This window comes from Heterodontus francisci, chromosome 10 (genome assembly GCF_036365525.1).
Source record: "Heterodontus francisci isolate sHetFra1 chromosome 10, sHetFra1.hap1, whole genome shotgun sequence".
NCBI classification, from domain to species: Eukaryota; Metazoa; Chordata; class Chondrichthyes; order Heterodontiformes; family Heterodontidae; genus Heterodontus; species Heterodontus francisci.
Genome location: NC_090380.1, coordinates 17685748 through 17702712, shown reverse-complemented (window position 1 = coordinate 17702712; position 16965 = coordinate 17685748). Strand labels below are relative to the sequence as shown.

The 16965-nt window shown below is 42.7% G+C and overlaps 1 protein-coding gene across 2 annotated transcripts in view; it reads left to right on the top strand.

The window, feature by feature from the left end:
• gtf2f2a (general transcription factor IIF, polypeptide 2a) overlaps positions 1 to 7721 on the top strand; it is a 139056-nt gene extending 131335 nt beyond the window's left edge. For both annotated transcript variants that reach the window (XM_068040183.1, XM_068040182.1), the window contains 2 exons: positions 2693 to 2836; positions 7304 to 7721. In XM_068040183.1, the coding sequence (XP_067896284.1) occupies positions 2693 to 2836; positions 7304 to 7423 (264 nt within the window). In that variant the 3' untranslated portion in view covers positions 7424 to 7721. The remainder of the gene's footprint in view (positions 1 to 2692; positions 2837 to 7303) is intronic.
• The last annotated feature ends 9244 nt before the right edge of the window (positions 7722 to 16965 follow it).

The window sequence follows — 16965 nt, the reverse complement described above, 5'->3', positions numbered from 1 at the left end:
AGAACATTGGAAGATTGCATCTGCAATGTTCTCATCTAATTCATTTAAAACCCTGGGATGAAAACCATCTGGTTCTGGGGATTTGTTACTCTTTAGTGCCATTAATTTCTCCGTTACTGTTAGCTTGGTTATGTTAATTTTGTTGAGTTCCTGTCCCTGATTCAATAATAGTTTCCTTGGAATGTCCGACATGCTGACCTTTACCTCTATTGTAAAAACTGACACAAGGTAAATAGTCAATATATCCACCATTTCCTTATTTTCATTGACAACATCACCATTGTCAGTTTTCAAGGGACCCACTTTGCTTCTGACCATCCTCTTTTTCCTAAAGTAAATGTAAAAGATTTTCTATTGATTTTGATATCTCTTGGAAGTTTCTTTTCATATTCCCTTTTTGTAGCTGTTACTGTTTTGCCACCCTTTTCTGTTCTTTGTATCTTTCCCATTTGTCAGAATATGTGCCATGTTTTACATTTTTGTTTGCTTTTTCTTATAGTTTTGTCTCTTATCTCTTTTGTTGTCCATGGCTGCCTTTTTTGGCAGGTAGAGCTCTTGCCCCTGAGGGTATAATCTCGCTCTGTATCACATTAAATTCTTTTTGAACACCTTCCACTGATCATCTGTTGTTTTATCTATTAACAGATTTGCCCAGTTTATTGTGGATGGTCTGTCTCACCCCATTGAAGTCAACCTTAACTAAATCTAGAACCTTAGTAGCTATTTTGCATTTCTCCCTTTTAAACAGTATATTGAATGCATTCATATTCTGATCGCTATTAGATAACACCGTTAGGCTGTTAACTAAACCTGGCTCATTACGAAATCTCTAAATCTAATATGGCATCCCCCCCCCCACCACCACCCCCTCCTCCTCCCCTCCCCTCCCCCACCCCTGTTGGCTCTAGGACATATTGCTATAGAAAGCTATCCTGGACACACTCAAGAAATTCACTACCTTTCTAACATGTGCTAGTCTGCTTATCCAATCCAAATGAAAGTTAAAATCCCCCATTAAAGTCACTCTGCTTTTGCTACATGCAAATCTAATCTCTGCATTTACACAATCTACCACTTCACAACTTATACACAACTCCCACTACAGTCTTAAATCTTTTTCTATTTCTTAATTCTACCCATTAAGTCTCCACTGCCTGTTAACCTCTTGTTATATCTTCTATTGTCAACATAATTTCATCCTAAGGGTACTCCTCCCCGCCATCATTTTCCCTATCATTCCTGTGGACCTTATAACCTGGTATATTTAGTTTCCAGTCCTGACTATCTTTCAGTCAAGTCTCAGTAATAGCTACCATGTCGTACCCTCCAAGTTGAATTTGCACCTTCAATTCATTCAATTTGTTCCTTATACTCTGTACGTTTGTATAAGGAATACTTATTTGGGTCACGCGCCCTAACCTGTGCTTCTGCTCTAATGTTTTACTCACACATTTCTTATTTCTCTCTCCTGGTTTAATTACTTTATATCTTGTAGTTTTTCCTTTACCTGTATTACAGCAGAATTTGACCACAGAGCACTAGCATCAAGTAGAATTGAGAAACAGGCCTGAAGCAGCAGTAATGGATGGAGTGAGGTGCTGATTTTGAGCCATAAATGTTGACAATGGGCATCAAGTCAAAAATGCTGGCTTTCCGCATAAATCATGGACGGTCAAGCAAGTTGGATTTAACCTTTGTGGAAATCTGTCCAGTTGTCCATTTCATATTGCCTTTTTCATGACAACTCAGAATTGTTTATTTTGGAGTGCTTGTAACTGTAACCTTGGCAAATCGAACTAACATGAGTGGCTTTCTTCAGAGAGATCAGGCCCCCTTCCTTGGTGCTTCCTTACACAGCTGATGTAATTTTTATCTATCAGTTGATTCTCTGCCATACAGGCAATAAGGCCTAAGGTCTTTGTGCAGTGGCAGTAGGAACACTATATTTGTCTTCACTGACTGCAGCTTAGGGAAGGTGGCAGGGATCATGCATGAAAAGTAGCCACTTGAACAAGGTATGAGGGAGTCACCAGCAACCATAGACAGTAGTGCATTAAGAAGCCAAAATCTTGCAGATAAAACTAATGGAGGAAAAGGAGACTTAAGAAAACAAAACAGATCTGTTGATTTGTTGAAACTGGCAGAGCTTGGACTCTGCTCAGAGTAATCTTTCCGGGGCTATTTGTCAACTTTGCATCATTTTATAAAGCCTGGATGGAAATTTACTTTTGGGACCCTTCACCAATTTTTGCAGAATCTATATTTGTGAGGGTATGATTCCTATCTCCATGATCCGTGCATTTCCTGCAGCCCAGAAGGTAAGCAGCCTGCTTCTGAACGCAAGTCAGGAGGGGAAGATTGGAAAAGGAGTTTCCTTGGGGTCCACTTGCACGGTGGCAGTGTAGTTGCAGAGTGGCAATGGTAGAGAGCTAGTACTGGATCTAGTAACAGCCAACCTGTAACCCTGGTGGAACATTGAAGAATGAGTGGATCTCGATAGGAGACAAGAGACAATAAGAACATGTCATAGCATGACAAACACTGGGCTGCTCCCTATCGTCATCTCATTCACTTCATTGTTACAACACAACTATGAAAAAAATCGCCGCTGGTTTCCCTGAAAAAGTCTCTGTGGTGTTTTAATACATGCACAGTATGAGCACTCATTTTCTAATATTATGCTTTTCATTAGATTGAATATGAAAGGAAGAAGAAGGAAGATGGGAAGCGTGCTCGAGCTGATAGGCAGCAAGTACTGGATATGCTGTTTTCAGCATTTGAGAAGCACCAGTACTACAACATCAAGGACCTGGTGGACATCACCAAGCAGCCAGTTGTAAGTAAAAGGGAAGGACATACAGCTCAAAATCCACCAGTGCCATCTGCTGGATTTAAAGCACACGGTTCTTTTGAAGCTTTTTCAGTAGCAACCTCGGGTGATATAATTGGAAATATGTTAGGCTTTTATTATAAGGCAATTTATTGTCTTTGCGAGTGTGTCAAAAATGCCACAGTTTATACAGTGTTTTAATCATCTTAACCTGAAAATTGAGGTTTTAATTTGTGAGAATCACATTTTGGCTGTTGAGATTGCTTGCCCATTGCAATCTCAAAGCCCTGCAATTTGGTAATGCCCTCCGATTTAACTCTTAAACCTCTGTGAGTCCACAACATGCCTTTTCATGTTCCCCTGTTTTCTTGGAGAGGCACAGAGTCAGAGCGATCAAACTTCCTTACGGTTACATTTCCTAAGTGGCGTGAATCCTAATAACTGAGCTGAAGCTACCAAGTGAAGAATTAATTTTTTTTTTTAGGCATGTGGAGTTGCTGTTATCTCTTCCATGACTTAACAGCACAAACACAGGGAGGCAGCCCTGATTTAACAAAATAAGCATATAATGGTTTTATAAAATTCCTCATTAATCTGTTATTAGAAGAAATAAATGCTAAGAGCGTTGAATTTAAATTTGGTGGGGATTGGGTGTGGGGGGGGGGTGGTGCTGAAATCAAATCAAATGTCAAATACTAATGGAACTGAATTTGTCGCCCAAGATCAGGGTTCGAGTTTACTTGCTAAAGCAACCCAGCTCATCCCCTCAATGTCCAGATTTGTATATTTCAAATGGTACCTATCACCTTCACCAACTGGGATCAAAGATTATCCAAAGACAAATAATATGGTGTGTTACCTGTTTCATATTAAAGGTTAGACTGCAGCAATCACTCACTGATTTGTGATTTTGCCTGTGACTGTACAAGATTCTTGCGCCACTCAGTGGTGGCCGGTCAGTACTACAGGAACCATGCATTTGAGATGAAAATAGCAACAACAACTTGTGTTTGTAGATGAATGATAGAATAGTACAGCACGGGAAGAGGCTATTCAGCCCATTCTTCTTTTGAAAAGCAATCCGGTTAGCCTCACTCACCCATTTCCCTCCAGTTATTTTCTTCTTCAATATTTACCCAATTACATTCTAAGGTGCTTCACAGGTGTGAGAAAAGCAGATTTTGATCCAAGGAAGGATAGATTAGGAGAGGTGACAATAAGTTTGGTCACAGAAGGGAGTCTTGAAGATGGAACAGTTTAGGGAGGGGATTCCAGAGTGTGGGGCCTAGGCAGATAAAAGGGTAGGGTGCTCAAGAAACTGGGGTGATAGGAAAAGAGTGTTCTCAGATTCCTGATAACACATTCTAGTAAATCTTTGCTGTACCTGTTGTATGGTTCTAACTCACTTTGGATAATGACCTTCATGGTCTCACCCTCCCTATCTCCTGAACCCCCACTCCCACGAACTCTGCATTCCACTGTCTCTGGCCTTTAGTGCATCCCCTTTGCCCCACCATTTGGCAGTTATATCTTCATCCCCTCCCTGTATAATTCCCTCCCTAAATCTCTGCCTCTCTCCTCCTTTAAGATTCTTCTCAAACCCAGTACTTTCACCAAGCTTTTGACACCCTTCTCAATATCTCCTTATTTGGTTTAGTATCCATTTGTTGCAGAGTTTTTGATCTGTGAAAAGACTTTGGGTATTTTTCTTTATGAAATATACTACATAATTGCAAATTGAACTGCACCCAATACTCTCAACTGTAGCCTAAACAATGTATTGTACTAATTAAGAATAATTTCTTTGTTTTTATTTTCAGTGAATCTATATATAAAACCCAAAATCTTACTTGTCTTTCTGATTGCCCTCTCAACTTTTATTTATTTATTTTTTATTTAGAGATACAGCACTGAAACAGGCCCACCGAGTCTGTGCCGACCATCAACCACCCATTTATACTAATCCTACATTAATCCCATTACCCTCTCACATCCCCACCTTCCCCCTACCACCTACCTATACTAGGGGCAATTTTATAATGGCCAATTTACCTATCAACCTGCAAGTCTTTGGCTGTGGGAGGAAACCGGAGCACCCAGCAAAAACCCACACGGTCACAGGGAGAACTTGCAAACTCCGCACAGGCAGTACCCAGAATCGAACCCGGGTCACTGGAGCTGTGAGGCTGCGGCGCTAACCACTGCGGCACTGTGCCACCCATAAAGATCTATGTATCTGCAGCCCTGATCACACTCTTCCTCCACTCTGAAGAACCAAACATTTACGATTCACTTCCTTTCATAAAATAAAAACAGAAAGTGCTGGAAATACTCAGCAGGTCTGGCAGCATCTGTGGAGAGAGAAACAAGAGTTAACGTTTCAAGTTAAGATTAGGCAAAGGTTAGAAATGTAATAGGTTTCGAAAACGTGAAAGTTGGGGGGGGGGGGTGGGGAGAACAATAAAAGGGACGGTCTCTGATAGGGTGGAGGGCAGGAGAGATTAAATGACAAAGATATCATGGAACAAAAGGCAAAGGGAATGGTAATAACTGTAGTAAAAGACAAAGCATTTGTATAGAGAGTGTGTTAATGGCAGAATAATGAACAGCTTTGTCCAATAGCAAAAACATGAAAAACAAGTTTAAGACAGGCACATGGTTGAAAAATATAAAATAAAATTTAAAGAAGACAGTCATGGTCTGAAGTTGTTGAACTCGATGTTGAGTCCAGAGGCTGTAGAGTGCTTAATCAGAAGATAAAGTGCTGTTCCTCAAGCTTGCGTTAACACTGCAGCAGGCCGAAGACAGACATGTGGGCATGAGAGCAGGGGGGGCGGTGTTGAAATGACAAGCAACTGGAAGCTCGGGTCATGCTTTTGGACTGAGCGAGGTGCTCTGCAAAGCGGTCACCCAATCTACATTTGGTCTCCCCAATGTAGAGGCGAATGCTGTAAACTGAATTGAAAGAAGTAAAAGTAAATCGCTGCTTCACCTGGAAGGAGTGTTTGGGGCCTTGGATGGTGAGGAGAGAGGAGGTAAATGGGCAGGTATTGCGCCTCCTATGATTGCATGGAAAGGTATCGGGAGTGATGGAGGAGTGGACTAGGGTGTCGCGGAGGGAATGATGCCTTCGGAATAGGTCCCAGAGAGGAGGGGAAGATATGTTTGGTGGTGGCATTATGCTGGAGGTGGTGGAAATGGCAGAGGATGATCCTTTGGAAGTGGAGGCTGGTGGAGTGGAAAGTGAGGACAAGGGGAACCCTGTCGGGGTTCTGGGAGGGAGAGACAGAGCTTTCAGGCAGAGCTGTTCATTATTCTGCCATTAACACTTTCTCTATACAAATGCTTTGTCTTCTATTATAACTATTACCACTCCCTTTGCCTTTTGTTTCATCTTTGTCATTTAATCTCTCCTGCCCTCTGCCCTATCGCATACCTTCCCTTTTGTTATTCTTCTCCCCTCCCCACCCCACCCCACCCTCCCATTTCACTTGCTCAAAACTTATTCCATTTCTAACCTTTGTCGTTTACTGATGAAAGGTCATCAATCTGAAACGTTAACTCTGCTTCTCCCTCCACAGATGCTGCCTGACCTGCTGAGTATTTTCAGCGTTTTATTATTTCAAATTTCCAGCATCCGCAGTATTTTGCTTTCACTTCCTTTCATGGTTCTTTTTCCTTTTTAAAGGAGTGTGACTGCTTGTAGATATAACACAATAAGACAGGTATAGTGCATGCTATTGGCCACAATATATATCACACAAGGAGTCTTGAGAGCTGGGCTGGAGCAGGTCTTGAAGGACTGCAAAATTTTGGTTGTGTGCAAGAAACCAAACATGTTAAAATGTGTAGAAATCAATAAACTTCAGATGAATCTTGTTAACATGTTAGATTTGGTCAGATGCAGTCATTGAACCAATTATCTGACAGTATTCACTGAGTGGGATATACTGTCCCTGTAATTCTAACAGCATCCTCTGTGTTTGCTATTTTCTACTTCCCCCATATACTTTGAACTAACTTCTCCAATGGCTTAGCTAGTCGAGGTACCTCCTGGTGTAATACTGAATCATAAAGACTACCAATGACCTAGGTTCCATCTCTGATCTTAAGTGATTTACCTGATCACAGCCTGGATGGCCAGAAAGGTGCCACAAATGTTGTGCTGTGTGGTTTTAGCTGATTCAGTTCCAGCTACACTACTTTGAGGGGGGGGGGAATGGCGGGAGTGTGAGGAATGCCCCCTAAATCTTGGCAGCTGAGCTCTTTCAACATAGATGATTGGATGTGTCCCTATGAGAGGGAGTGTTCTTGACTTGGAGACATAAAAAGGGTGATGGTGATGGGTTTCTGCCTGTGTCAAATATCCAGCTGGCCTGGGGGGATGTGGGGTGGATTTGTTAATAAATCATTGAATTGTAAAATACACAACTTTTGGTACATGAGTTAATTGTTTTCCTTCCTTACCCACAGACCTATTTAAAGGAAATTTTGAGAGAGATCGGTATCTACAATGTAAAAGGGACCCACAAGAATACATGGGAGCTAAAGCCGGAGTATCGACATTACCAGAGTGAAGATAAGAGTGAATAGAGTAACAAGGTTGTGGATGCCACTGAGTAGGCCAGCTACTGGAGAGATTCCAAGGTGTGGTCTTGGCCAACAGTCATTAGGAACTGAGCGAGGCCCTACTGGTTTATTTATCCTTTCAAAGACCAGAATATTTTCAATGGCAGCCTATTTTTAAAGTTGAAGGCGAAAACATCCATAAGTTTATGTTTTTATTTGAATTAAGAAAACGCTTTGGATCTTTCAAATATTTTGATGTAGAAAGTCAATTTAAGTGGGGGCATCTTTGTGCTGTTGTCAATAAAGTATTGTGTTGAAACAATTGAGGTGTGTTTCTATGGGTGGTGCAGTTTGGTGTGTAAATCAGTTCATTTATTTTACATAAGACAGTAAAAATGACAAAAGGCCCCTTTCAGAGATTTTTCTTCTTTCTCAAGCCACTTCCTGTCTTAATTGAGCATTAAATGAATTCATGTTTAGAGTTACAGAAAATCAGTAAATGGAATTGGGCACAATCAGAGGATGCATTGTGTTCTAAGAACAGGGGGTGTTAAGCCAAGTAGTACCAGATCTACTGATGTGTCACTATTGGGGGATGTGGTGAAGGAGTTCAGCAATTCTTGACAGGAGATCTGGGAGGGGATCCTGGGGTCTGGGATAGGTCCCAGAAACACTGGGTAGAGATCTAAGAGCATTGGGGTTGTTCTTGAATGTAGGATTACTGGGTGGGGTGGGGGACAGGTCCACCAAGGTATAGATAGAGAACCATTGTGGCCTAACCAGCACTCGGCCCTTTCAAGCTATTAGGTGGTGCCCGGCCCCCCCACGACTGTCCAAGAAATCCAATGCTGCTTGCTTTTCAAAATGCTTAATGCGCTGTACCATATTCAATAAAAGTATATTTTGATAAGTGAACAGAAAATTACCTCAATATTCTCAAAGGCTTGTTTATGCAGTTTCCAAGTTTTAACACGCAAGTATTTTTGTCTTTAATTCTCTTCATTTTAATCAGTTTCAAAGAGGGTCATTAAGTTTAGAAACTGCAAATTCTGGTACATTCCTGTTTGTGCCTCTATCTTGTTCTTTTGAATCTGTCTTTTACTTTTCTGTTTCTCTTTGTAATTGTTACGTGCCCCTCAGTAGTGTGGAGGGGATTCATTGCAGGGGCAGAGGAACAGAAAATGAGGCCAGCAGTTCGCTTTCTGTGCTTTCCCCTCACTATCGATGTTATACTGTCTACTTCTACTGTCTCGTCTTCCCTTTTGATCAATCTGCTACACCCCCATAATCATCTTTTCCCCCATTGCTTTTGTTTCAGGTCTGCCTTGCTCCACCATCCCCTACCCCCAGCTGTAGGCATCCTCACCCTGATCATCCTCATCACCTTACCCAACCCCTACTTATAATCTTGTTTCTCCCCCCCCCCCCCCCCCCATTTACAATTGTATGCATGGCTACCACACTTGTACTCCACTATTGCCATCAGATTCCATATCCATCCTGTAATGTGCCAAGCCGCTACCCCCTACCCCCGCATTGCTTTCTGTCGTCCCATCACCATACCAACCATCTATTGCATCCTTATCAGCTACCCCTCAATCCTATTGTGCACCTTTCACCCCCAGACCACAAAGTCTCCTCGTCACTCCTATGACTTCCTTTCCTATCTGCCAAATCCACCCTCCATTTCATGTCCCTGTTCCCCTCCCCACTGTGGTGGCATTATTGGCCTTGTCTCTCATTCTCAGCTTGGTCTCTTCCCCCCAATCTGCTAGTAGTTTCAGCTCCTTCAAGCGCCTCACCTAGTTCAACACAGCTCACCCCCCTCATTTAAAATCCTCATTCCCTATTTGCCCTCATGGGCCCCACCCCATGTTTCTATTCAAGAAGCTTCTACAGGCACTTGGAGCTTTATATCCAATCTTGTAAATCTCTCCAGGAATGTCCAGTCCCTTATGAATGGTTTTGACATTCTTCATAAACCTTGTGGCAGCCTCTAGTTCCCCTGTTGTTCATGCAGCATCCAAGTTGCCAACAGTGGCCACTTGCGGGAATGCAGTCTATCGCTTCGCTGAGCAATAAATAATATTGTTGACCAACTGCTCAGTGCTATATCCATCAACAGCAAATTACCTCTTTATTTGTTATGTCATCCACTATCTCTGCTCTTTACTGTTACCATCATATTGCCACAAAGTTACAAGCATGGCTTTTTCCATTGTAAAATGCTATCATACAAAATGACTCAAACATCTTGACCTAGGACGCAAGGTTAATGTGGACATTCACTATGCGATATATATATGTCTGTATTTAATAGAATTGCTGTTTCTCAGTGTAATTTGTTCATATGTAGTAGTATTTAAGTAGTACAGGTAGTTCTATTGCATTCAAATAATCACCGCTAAACGTTTCCTGAATAGTGTCTCTACTTACAAACTGGTATAGAATCAATTCTGTACCAATGATATTCATGTCACACTTAGTGAAATGAAGTATCCGTCTCTCCCTCAGTTTGTGATTAAATCAAATACCCTTATTTAACCAGAGTGGAAATTATGTTAATTGGGATAAATTGTACTTCACTCCCAGCCTCTTGAAATATTGGTGCACTTAATATAGCTCCATTTTAATTCCACCTAACTCTTATTTCTCAGTGAGGTTACCCACTCTGCTATGAATTTTGAGGCTCCAATTAGCCAGTTTGGGGTCTGCAATCCAAAGTCTCCACCTCATCATAATTTAGTTTTAGTTACCTTGGGGCGTTCTACACCTGTCACCTGCCCCACAGAAAGTGCACAAAGTGTCTCAATCTGAATCTAGTAGCTTTTCAGTGTCAGTGAAATCATGCAAAATTACATAATTCATCCCACTTATATTGTGGAAACATTTACTTTTCTCAGAAATAAAGATGTAGTAATGACAATCAAATGCTGACCTACCAGCCAATCTCCCCAGGCACTTGAGTGCAGCTTGAGGGAAGATTGGAGTTCCAGATGAAAATGAAAGGGGGAAAGTTGAATGACAGCTATGTAGATACAGCATCAAAATCAGTCAAAGTTCAAAAATAGCCCCAAGCGTGGAGAGATGACAACACACCACCTGGCAGATGCATTACAGTAACCCCATGTTGATTGGGGTAGTTAGGTACATCTCATTATAAATGGTGACAATTGGAAGGGTTTCAGAAATACGCTTATAAAGATATTATAAAGATTCCCTGCTGTTACATAATTTTGCCAAATAAATCTAACTCAAAATACATGACAATCTTCACTGCAATTTCTTTTAACTTTAAAAACAAGTCAAACTTTTATGCTGTAAATTATGATCTAGAATGAAATAAAAAAAGTGCTGGAATACTCTAGATCTGGCAGCATCTGTGGAGAGAGAAGCAGAGTTAATGTTTCAGGTCTGTGACCTTTCATCAGAACTTAAGACTTTTCAAAGTGATTTACAGCTAATGAAGTACTTTTTTAAAAAAAGTGCACTGACTGTTGTAGCGGAGAATACAGATGGTTTTAATATTTAGCCTTCGTCTTAGTGCCTATTTATATCACTTGCCTCTAAGGATTACCTGAGCAGTGTCCTTAAAGGTTATCTTCAATCACAGCTGCAAACCTTAGACTAAGCAGTACCACACAGCCAGTTTATTTTATGTATAAAAAATATAATTCACATGTACATATCTCCATCTGGTTTCTTCTGATCTGGCACTTGGAATTTACATACACGCTGCTCCACCTTAATGGCAGAATGAGATTACGCATTGTAACAAACATCTTATCCAACTTTTCATATAGAACCATAGAATGGTTACAGTCTGCAAGGAGGCCATTCAGCCCATCATCTCTGAGCTGGCTCTCTGAACAAGCAATTCATCTAGGAGCATTCCCCCACCTTCTCCCCAGAGCCCTGCACATTCTTTCTTTTCAGAAGATTATCCAAGCTCCTCTTGAATGCCTCGATTGAACCTGTCTCCACCAGGCTGTCAGACAATGCATTCCAGATCCTAACCATTCACTGCGTGAAAAAGCTTTTCCTCATGTCACCATTGCTCCTTTTGCCAATTACCTTAAATCTATGTCCTTTGGTTCTCGATCCTTCCACCAATGGGAAGAGTTTCTCCCTATCTCTGTCCAGACCCCTCAATTTTGAATACATCTATCAACTCTCCTCTCAACCTTCTCTTCCAAGAAAAACAATCCTAACTTCTCCAATCTATCTTCATAACTGACATTCCTCATCCCTGGAACCATTCTTGTAAATCTTTTCTACACCCTCTCTAAACCCTTCCCATCTTCTTGAAGTGTGGTGCCCAGAACTGAATGCAATACTCTAGTGGAGCCCGAACTAGCATTTTATACAAGTTCAAAATAACTTGCTTGCTTTTTTACTCTATGTCCCTATTGTTGAAGCTAGGATGCTGTACGCTTTATCAGCCATTCTCTCAGCTTGTCCTGCCACCTTCAATGATTAATGCATATAAACACCCAGCTCCCTCAGTTCCTGCACCTCCTTTAGAACTGCACCCATTATTTTGTATTGTCTCTGCATTCTTTTTAACCAAAATGTTATCACTTTACACTTCTCTACATTAAATTTCATCTGCCACGTGTCTACCCATTCCACCAGCCTATATCCTTTTGAAGTTCTACACTAACCTCTTCACAGTTCACAATACTTCCAAGTTTTGTATCGTCTGCGAATTTTGAAATTGCACCCTGTACACCAAGGTATAGGTCATTAATATACATCAGAAAGAGTAGGGGTCCTAATACTGACTCCTGGGAAACTCCACTATAAATCCTCCTCCAGTCTGAAAAACAACCATTAACCACTACTCAGCAAGTCTGGCAGCATCTGTGTAGAGAGAAATAGAGTTAACTTTTCAGGTCTCTGCCTCGTCATCAGAACTATTCAGACCTGCTGAGTATTTCTGGCACTTTCTGTTCTCATTTCAGAGTTCCAACATCTGCAGGATTTTACTCTTCCATTAACTAATACGGTTTACTGTCACTCAGCCAATTTTGTATCCAAGTTGCTACTGACCCTTTTATTCCATAAGCTCTAGCTTTGCTCAGAAGTCTGTTGTGCAGCATTTAATCATGTCTTTTGAAGTCCACATACAGCACATTAATAGTATTACCTTCATCAACCCCCTCTGTTACTTCGTCAAAAAAACACGAGTTAAACACAATGTGCCCTGGTAGTGTAAATTAATTTTACTTACCCCATATGCTGAATATGAAAAGCAGTCTTTCCACTTGCCTCACTTTTCAAAGCCATTGTTCTCCACTACCCTCTTAAGTATGTGAAAATTCTCAGCAAAATATCTTCACTGCTTTCCTCCCTCAGCCTCTGTACTGAAATTCTCATTGACTTCAACCTCCATTTCATGTTCCCTCATGAGTTCACTGCTCTCTTATCTTCCCTACATCTCTCCCTTCATGTAAACTCCCCAACTCATTCATGGCCACCCCCTTTGACCATCTCACAGTCTTGCTAGTCCCATCATATCAATTACGGATAAGGCCACCTCTGATCACTTCCTTGTATCACATCACCCCTCCACGATCCAACCCTATCCCCTTCTCTATCCATCCTGGGGAAAAAAAACTAATCTCTCATCACATACTACACCACTTTCAAAATCCCAACTGACCAGCCATTGGTCCTCCATTTGCCACAGTATCTCTGCAGCTGATTAGTTCAACTGCACTCACCTCCACCTTTGATGCCCTAGTCCCCAATGAAACCATTACGCTCCCTCACCCTGGTTGTTCCCCCTCATCTCCACTCCCTTAATTTCAAGGGACATGATCAGGCTGGAGCAAATAAAACTTAGGTCCTGCTCTTGTCTGCTAAACAGTTCACTATTCCAGGATCATGCTGCAATGCAGATAAATCTGACTTCTTTCCTCAACTGCAAACAGTCTTAAACCCCTCTCCATCGTCTCCTCCACCCTCACTTCCAACAACAGATGCAAGGAGCTTGTGGACTACTGTCACTAAGATAGAGACCTCTGCCGCATCCTTCCCTTTTACTAGACCACCAGATCAAACTCCCCTGTAATGTTCCACCCTGCTGTAGCCCTGAACTCTCATTTTTCTCCCCTATCTCCCTTCATGCCCGGAGCTCAACTTGTCCCATGAGACTCATCTGCTCCCTCAACCCTATTCCCACTAAACTTCCCCTCCTGGTCCCTGGAAGCCAATATTGCTAAGAGTTCTCTCCTTGAATCTGCTGTCATCACCTCTTTAAAAAACCAATCCTTGTAAACTACTGTTCCACCTTCTGCCTCCCTTTCCTGTCTAAAGTTCTGAACATGGCACCTCCTAAATCCATTCCCATCTTTCCCAGAACTTCCAAGCTTAACTCTCTCCAGTCATGTTGCTAGCACTGCCACAGTACTGAAACAGATGTTATCAAAGCCACAAATGATATCCAACATGGCTGTGAACTTACCCTCCTCTGCAACCAGTCTGCAGCCCTCGACCCAGTTGACCAGACCATCCTCCTCCAACACCTCTTCACTGGTGGAACTCCACTCACTTGGGTCCATTCTTAGCTAGAGTATTGCTCGCCTTCTGTTCCTGCATCATTACCTTTGGTGGCCCTCAATAACCTAGAGTCGTACAGCATAGAAACAGGCCGTTCAGCCCACCGCGTCCATGCCGACCATAATGCCTATCTATACTAATCCCACCTGCCTGCATTAATTCCATATCCCTCTCTGCCTTGCTCATTCAAGTACCTGTCCAGATGCCTCTTAAATGTCGCTACTGTTCCTGCCTCCACCACCTCCTCAGGCAGCTCATTCCAGATACCCACTATTCTTTGTGTGAAAAATTTACCCCTTTGATCCCCTTTAAACCTCCTCCCTCTCACCTTAAATCTATGCCCTCTAGTTTTAGTCACCCCTACCATGGGAAACAGTCTCTGGCTATCTACCCTATCTATGCCTCTCATAATTTTATATACCTCAATCATGTCCCCTCTCAGCCTCCTTCTCTCCAGGGAAAACAGACCCAGCCTATCCAATCTCTCTTTATAACTCAAGTCCTCCAAACCAGGCAACATCCTTGTGAATCTTATCTGCACTCTCTCTAGCTTAATCACATCTTTCCTGTCGTGCAGCGACCAGAACTGCACACAGTACTCCAAATGCAGCCTAACCAACGTTATGTACAACTGTAACATGACCTCCCAACTCTTGTATTCAATGCCTCAGCCGATGAAGGCAAGCATGCCATATGCTGCCTTCACCACCCTGTCTACCTGTGTTACCACTTTCAGGGAGCTATGTACTTGCACCCCAAGGTGTCTCTGCTCAAGAACACTCCCCAGGGCCCTGCCATTCACTGTATATGTCCTGCCCTGGTTTAACTTCCCAAAATGCATCACTTCATACTCGTCTGCATTAAATTCCATTTGCCACTCCCTTGCCCACTTTCCCAGTTGATCTATATCCTGTTGTAACCTTAGACAACCTTCACTGTCCACTATACCACCAATTTTGGTGTCATCTGCAAACTTACTAACCATGCCCCTTATATATTAATGACTTGGATGTGAATGTATGACAAACAGAGGGCCCAGAACTGATCCCTGCGGCACACCACTGGTCACCAGCCTCCAATCTGAAAAACAACCCTCCACTACCACCCTCTGCCTCCTATCACCAAGCCAATTTTGTATCCAATTTGCTAGCTCACCCTGGATCCCATGTGTTCAAACCTTCTGGACCAGCCTACCATGCAGGACCTTGTCAAAGGCCTTGCTAAAGTCCATGCAGACAACGTCCATTGCCCTGCCCTCATCAATCCTCTTGGTCACCTCAAAAAACTCAATCAAATTCGTGAGACATGATTTCCCACGCACAAAACCACGCTGACTATCCCTAATCAGACCATGCCTTCCAAATGCATATAAATCCTGTCTCTCAGAATCCCTTCCAATAACTTACCCACCATTGTAAGGCTCACCGACCTGTAGTTCCCTGGCTTATCCCTGCTGCCCTTCTTAAATAAAGGCACAACATTAACTAACCTCCAGTCTTCCGGTACCTCACCCGTGGCTAACGGTGATACAAAAATCTCTGCCAGGGCCCCAGCAACCTCCTTCCTTGCTTCCCATAGCATCCTAGGATACACCTGGACAGGCCCTGGGGATTTATCCACCTTAATGCGCTTCAAAACCTCCAACACCTCCTCCTTTGTAATGTTGATATGCTCCGGGATATCGCTGTTCCCTCCCTTGAACTCACTTGCTTCCATGACCTTCTCCACGATAAATATGGACAGGAAATATTCATTTAAGACCTCGCCCATTTCCCATGGCTCCACACATAGATTGCCACACTGATCCTTAAGGGGACCTACTCTCTCCCTAGCTACCCTTTTACTCTTAATATACTTATAAAATCTTTTAGGATTCTCCTTTATCTTATCTGCCAGGGAAATCTCATGGCTCCTTTTCGCCCTCCTAATTTCCTTCTTAAGTGTGGTCCTACATCCCCTATACTCTGAGGGACTCGCTCGATCCCAGCTGCCTATACCTGACATATGCCTCTTTCTTTGTCCTGACCAGACCCTCAATATCCCTAGTCAACCAAGGTTCCCTAAACTTGCCAGCCTTGCCCTTCCATCTAACAGGAACATGCCGGCCCTGAACTCTTCCCATCTCACTTTTAAAAGCCTCCCACTTGCCAGACGTCCCTTTACCTGTAAACAGCCTCTCCCATTCAACTTTTGAGAGTTCCTGTCTGATACCATCGAAATTAGCCTTCCCCCAATTTAGGACTTCAACCTGAGGACCAGTCCTATCCTTTTCCATAACTATCTTGAAGCTAGTAGAGTTATGGTCACTGGTCCCAAAGTCCTCCCCCACTAACACATCAACCACCAGCCCATCCTCATTTCCTAAGAGGAGGTCGAGTGTAGCCCCTTCTCTAGTAGGGCCATCCACATACTGCTTCAGAAAACTATCCTGGACACACTTAAATTCTTTCCCATCTGATCCCTTAGTACTAAGGCAGTCCCAGTCAATATTAGGGAAGTTAAAATCATCTACTATTACAACCCTGTAATTCCTACACCTATCTGTGATTTCCCCACATATATGCTCCTCCACTTCCCTGACTATTGGGGGGCCTATAGTATAATCCCAAAGTGATCACCCCTTTCTTATTTCTTGTTAGTTCTCCCCATATGGCCTCGCTGGACATTGCCGTGATGTCCTCCCTAATCAATAGTGCAACTCCCCTTCTTCTCTTACCTCCACCTCTGTCAGGCCGGAAGGATCGGTACCCCGGAACATTGAGCTGCCAGTCCTGCCCATCCCTCAACCACGTTTCTGTAACAGCTATAATATCACAATCCCATGTACCGATCCATGCTCTGAGTTCATATGCCTTACTTGTAACCTTCTTGCATTAAAGTAAATGCAGTTCAGCCTACCAGACTTTCCACGCTCCCTGTCCTGCCCCTGCACGGCCTGCCTACTGGACTTGCTTGCTTTAATCTCTACATTTGCCTCAACTATCTTGTCTGAGAGACTACTA